We start from the raw sequence: 5000 nt of genomic DNA, 5'->3' as shown, positions 1-5000 counted from the left end.
AGGAGGATGGGGGGGGGAGAGGGAAGTGGGAGGTGGGGGGAGGGGGTGACAGAGCTACTAACGAAATAATTAGGGATCCTTCCTGAAAAAATACGTTTTTTCTTTTATTTTTTTTTTCTTCTTTTTTCCTTTTTTCTTGTGCATAGGAACGCCCTCCCCCCACCTCCTTCATCGCCTTCCTCAGTTTAAGAACGAATAATCTGGAACATTCTCTTCCCTCCTGCTTCTGCATAGTTCACCCTTGGCCGTTTCGTTCTTCATTTTCTTGACCCATTTTCTCTCGTGGATTTTTATTTATTTATTTATTTATTTATTTTTTTTTTTTTTTTTTTTTTTTTTTTTTTTTTTTTTTTTTTTTTTTTTGCCTCGGCTGGGAGTCAATTTGTCATTGTAAGTTGCTTAATCCCATGATAATAAGCGTATGGATGGATCGCCACGATTTCTCTCTTTGAATATCTCCCCTTTCTATTTTCTTTTCTTTTCTCCTTTTTTGTCTTTCGTATCTCTCTCTCTCTCTCTCTCTCTCTCTCTCTCTCTCTCTCTCTCTCTCTCTCTCTCTCTCTCTCTCCTCTCTCTCTCTCTCCTTCTCTCTCCTCTCTCTCTCTCTCTCTCTCTCTCTCCTCTCCTCTCTCTCCTCTCTCTCTCTCTCTCTCCCCCCCCTCTCCTCTCCTCTCCCTCTCTCTCTCTCTCTCTCTCTCTCTCCTCTCTCACTCCTCTCTCCTCTCCTCCTCTCTTTTCTGATTTTCTCTTTCTCGATCTTTCTACCTACGTAGTTTGTAAATGGATTGGTAATGTACGAGGTGAATGGGGAGGAGGAAGAAAGGGACAGACAGACAGACAGACAGACAGACAGACAGAATCAGACTGACAGACACAGAGACAGACAGACAGGGAAACAGACATGAGCAGGGAGGGCAGGTTGTTCCTTGACGCAAAACTCTTCCAAGAGGGGATAAAACACGGTTCGATCCGTCTCCCTCTCCTCCCATTATAATGTCGTGCTGATTTACATATTAGACGAGATGTACGCATGGATATGTACCGTGATTCATGAGAACTAGTTATTTTCTCAGAATATTAAACCATGAGATGAGCATGTAAAAAGCTGATTGTGTGTGTGTGTGTGTGTGTGTGTGTGTGTGTGTGTGTGTGTGTGTGTGTGTGTGTGTGTGTGTGTGTGTGTGTTGAGTGGCAAAGAAACGTAAAATAGATCAGTAAATGACACGTGAGATTGATATTGAAATAGTGTTTTGCTTATATAGGTTGAATATGGAACGTTATGGCAAATAACATTATGGCGGCTGATGATCGCTGAATATGATGCACAATGCAGATGAAGATACGACCAAAATTTATGCTTATAAATATAAGCAAAATCACATTAAAAAAGGACTACTGACATCATTCATAATCGCATTCTCTATATTTAAAGGATAATAATATTGTTGACAGAGAAAAAGTTCAGCAAAATAAGACTCCCCGACAAAAAGTTCAGCACAGCTTTCCTTATCATCGCAGGAGATCATCCTAGAGCGAGAGACGCCCGAAGAGAAATTGGGCCTCACCTTATACTACAGCAACGCTCCTGCACCCCCGCCCACGCACATGGCGGAACAGGACGAGGGCGTAGGAGTGGCGGAGGACGAGGGCGAGGGCGTGGAGGACTACAAGGGCGTGGTGACGGAAGTCCTTGTGTCCCAGATCGAGCAGGGAACCGTTGCCAGTCGGGACGGCAGGCTGAGGATAGGCGATCAGATCCTGCAGGTGAGTCTCGCGTCCGATCGTCTTTTGTTTGGGATTCCCTGTCGCTGTTATCCCTTTGCGTCTATATTTATGTTTCTGATTATTTCTTTTATCCTTATTATTTCTTTTTGTTCTTCATTGTAACGCTCTGGTTACGTATCTCGATTAATAGGATTATTATTTATCGTAGCGATATGAGTAGCAGTGATAGAAGGAATAGTTCTGATCGTCACAGCGAAGATGGCGCTTCAATTTCTCTCTTCTTAAATCCCGTTTTTGTGTTGCAGATCAACGGCGTGGAGCTAACGACGCGGGCGCAGACGGAGGAGCTCTTCGCCGGATGCGGGACGAAGGTGACGCTCCTCGTCTCACGAACTCAGTATTACGTAAGTTCTTGTTGTCTTTTTTTTCTCACAGTTTTTTTGTTTTTTTTATTGTTTCTATGATTTTTGTGAGGTTTATGCCTTTGTCTTCATTGTTTATTTTTCATTTTTTCTTAATTATTTTCTTTTTGATTTACAGGACGAGGATGACTTGGTCGAAGGCGAGGTCTTGGAGGACGTAGTCGAGGAGGACGAGGAGGTCGAGCTTCTAGACGCCAATTCTGAATTCCACACGGGCCGGTGGGTGTCCATTTCACGCTTTCATTATCTCCTATTTATTCATTTATTTATTAGGGATATTTGGATTATTACTTAGTTCTGTGTGCTTAGACTTTATGCCGCTTAACTGGACCTGATTTGGCCTTATCTTTTGAGAGGGAAAGGCTTAATTCTGGAATGTGCTGGATGCATTGTGTATAACTCAGAATTTCTGATCCGACGTCGCAGGTCCCCCGCTCACTCCCTGAAGAGCAACGACAGCGTCGAGAAGAAGGAGGAGGTCCGCGTGAAGACCGGTCGCTCGTCGTCGTCGTCGTCATCGTCGTCGTCGTGCGAGCGGAAGCCCAAGCGGTGTTCGTCGGCCTCGTCGACGTCCTCGCGCGGCTCGCAGGTGCGGGAGGCGACGGGACGCCCGTGCACGATAGACCGCGAAATGCACGCCCTCGACGCGCAGATGGCCGACCTCGCCCACCAGTGCGAGCAGCTCGAGGCCAGCCACAAGACTGGGCCCAGATCGCCCGAGCCGCCCTACAAGGTTCCCCTTGAGCAGCTGCAGCAGCAACAGCAGCAGCAGAGTAAGGCTGTGAAAAATATATGTAGCCGCCCGCCCGCCAGGACGCCCCTGCCGGCGGGCTCAGAGTCGGAGCACATCTACGAGTCGATTCCGGACGTGAGCGAGTCGGACGAGCCGATCTACTGCGTGCCGTACGAGCCCGGACGCACGAGGCGCCGCCACACGCCCGCCACGCTCATGCCAGCCACCAAGCCGCCGCTGCTGCTCCAGAAGCCCACGCAGCCACCGCCACAGCAGCCGCAGCAGCAGCAGCAGCCACAGCAGCAGCAGAGCAGCGGGCGAGGCACCCGGGGGAGCGGCACGAGCAGCAGCAGCGGGGGCAGCGTGAGGGACCGACGGACCGTGGAGAAGCAGCAGTCGGTGGAGAGATGGGTGAGAGAGAATCCGCACCCGCGCTCCCCCACGCACGCTGCACCCACTGCACCCACTGCGGCCCACACCCACGCCCACACCGCCCCCACGGCCACCACCACTACCACCACGACGCCCGTCACGAACTCCGTGAAGCGCGCCGACGCCCCGCAGGAGGAGAGGGACTCCTCGTCCGCCTACAACACGGGGGACTCGACCGGCAGCACGCACCGCCCGCCGCCCACGCTCGAGCTGAGCCTTGGCCAGGACCCCGCCCTCAGGCAGTCCACCCTCACGCTCTGCCCGCCCACGCATGACCAGTCCCTTCAGGTGAGTTGCCCAGAAGTCGCTTTCAGTAATACGAAAATGAAAAATAGTAAATGAATAAGTTGTTTATATGCCAGCATGTACACACGCGCAGTTATTCTTTCATTCACTCTTTTATTTCGTTTCACTTACATCAGTTCATCAGTAAAATAAGATATTCACTCTGTAAAAAGAAATACTCGTTATGTGCACGCCTTAAGATTAATTCAAGAGCAAAAGCTATATAAAGATCAGTAAGCACTGCATGGCCTCAGCGATTAATATGTTAGGGCAAACTGCTTTACATAAAACACGGACAGACGACTGACTGAACGTAAGCGTGCTGGCGGTGGTGGCGACCTGTCCCCGACCCCCCTGACCTGTTGCTTAATCTATACGCCCAGGTTAGCCTCGAGTCCGACACCTACTCGGCCATCTCCTGTGACAGCTGCCGCCGGTGCATGCGACTGCCGCCCCTCCAGCACTCCCTCCCGCAAAAGACAACCAATGGGCGCGGTCTAGAGCCAGACCACACCCACCCCAACACGCCCCAGCACGGCCACTCCCAGTCCTCCAGTCAAAAAGCTGAGAGTGAAAGTAACCGTAATTATGTCACCTTCCTGCCGGCACAGACGATGTACACCAACGCCGCAAACCTCCAGCAAACGATCTGGCTCCAGCAGCAGCTCTTCCGCCAGGCGCTCCACAGGGGGTCCACGGCGCCCTCCACGCCCACCGCCTCTCACCGGGGCGGCCTTCCTCCCAGGGCGCCTCCGAGGACTCCGCAGGACGAGCCCGTTAAAATGGAATGGAAGGTAAAGGACCAACATTCATGAAGGCGACGTTTCTGTTATTGTCGAGTTAATCACGGAACAGTTAGATAATGGTGATAGACTATTTTAATATTATAGATGCTATAAGACGTCCCATAACAATGGCACTAACTCCCTTTCCCAACAGGTGAAGCGGCGTCCAGACGGCACACGGTACATAACCCAGCGGCCAGTGCGAAGCAAATTACTAAAGGAACGGGCGCTCAAGATCAACGAGGAGAGAGCAGGTCTTACCACCGACGACGACGCCATGTCCGAGCTGAAGGTGAGTGGCTTCGCGATTTGATATCTGCTTTCTGTTGTGAAAGGTATTTGCATGAATACCTTTCGGAGGGAATGATCGCAATGTCAGGAGATATGACCAGCGTTCCTTCTCCCCATAAAACTCGAACGTCATTTCAACTTTGTTTTTGTTTTTTAGTTGGGTCGGTACTGGAGCCGCGAGGAGCGCAAGCGGCACCTGGAGAAGGAGCGAGAGCGCCGACGGCGGCACGAGATGAGGCGACAGCAGCAGCAGCAACAGCAGTTGGTCCACCACCCCACCCCGGAGGACCCCCCGACGGCGCTGAGGACGTGCACCCTAGAGAACGG

At 51.0% G+C, this 5000-nt stretch overlaps 1 protein-coding gene across 1 annotated transcript in view; it reads left to right on the top strand.

Moving 5' to 3' along the window:
* The window catches only part of LOC119578871 (slo-interacting protein 1-like), a 17005-nt gene that overhangs the window by 10264 nt on the left and 1741 nt on the right, over positions 1-5000 (top strand). Inside the window, exons 3-9 of the mRNA XM_037926529.1 lie at positions 1519-1764; positions 2031-2129; positions 2266-2366; positions 2574-3600; positions 3981-4391; positions 4537-4674; positions 4831-5000. The exon at positions 4831-5000 is cut by the window's right edge and continues 1741 nt beyond it. Coding sequence (XP_037782457.1) covers positions 1519-1764; positions 2031-2129; positions 2266-2366; positions 2574-3600; positions 3981-4391; positions 4537-4674; positions 4831-5000 — 2192 coding nt within the window. The remainder of the gene's footprint in view (positions 1-1518; positions 1765-2030; positions 2130-2265; positions 2367-2573; positions 3601-3980; positions 4392-4536; positions 4675-4830) is intronic.

Source organism: Penaeus monodon, chromosome 11, assembly GCF_015228065.2.
Source record: "Penaeus monodon isolate SGIC_2016 chromosome 11, NSTDA_Pmon_1, whole genome shotgun sequence".
Classification (NCBI taxonomy): domain Eukaryota; kingdom Metazoa; phylum Arthropoda; class Malacostraca; order Decapoda; family Penaeidae; genus Penaeus; species Penaeus monodon.
This window is presented reverse-complemented; position numbering and strand designations above follow the sequence as displayed.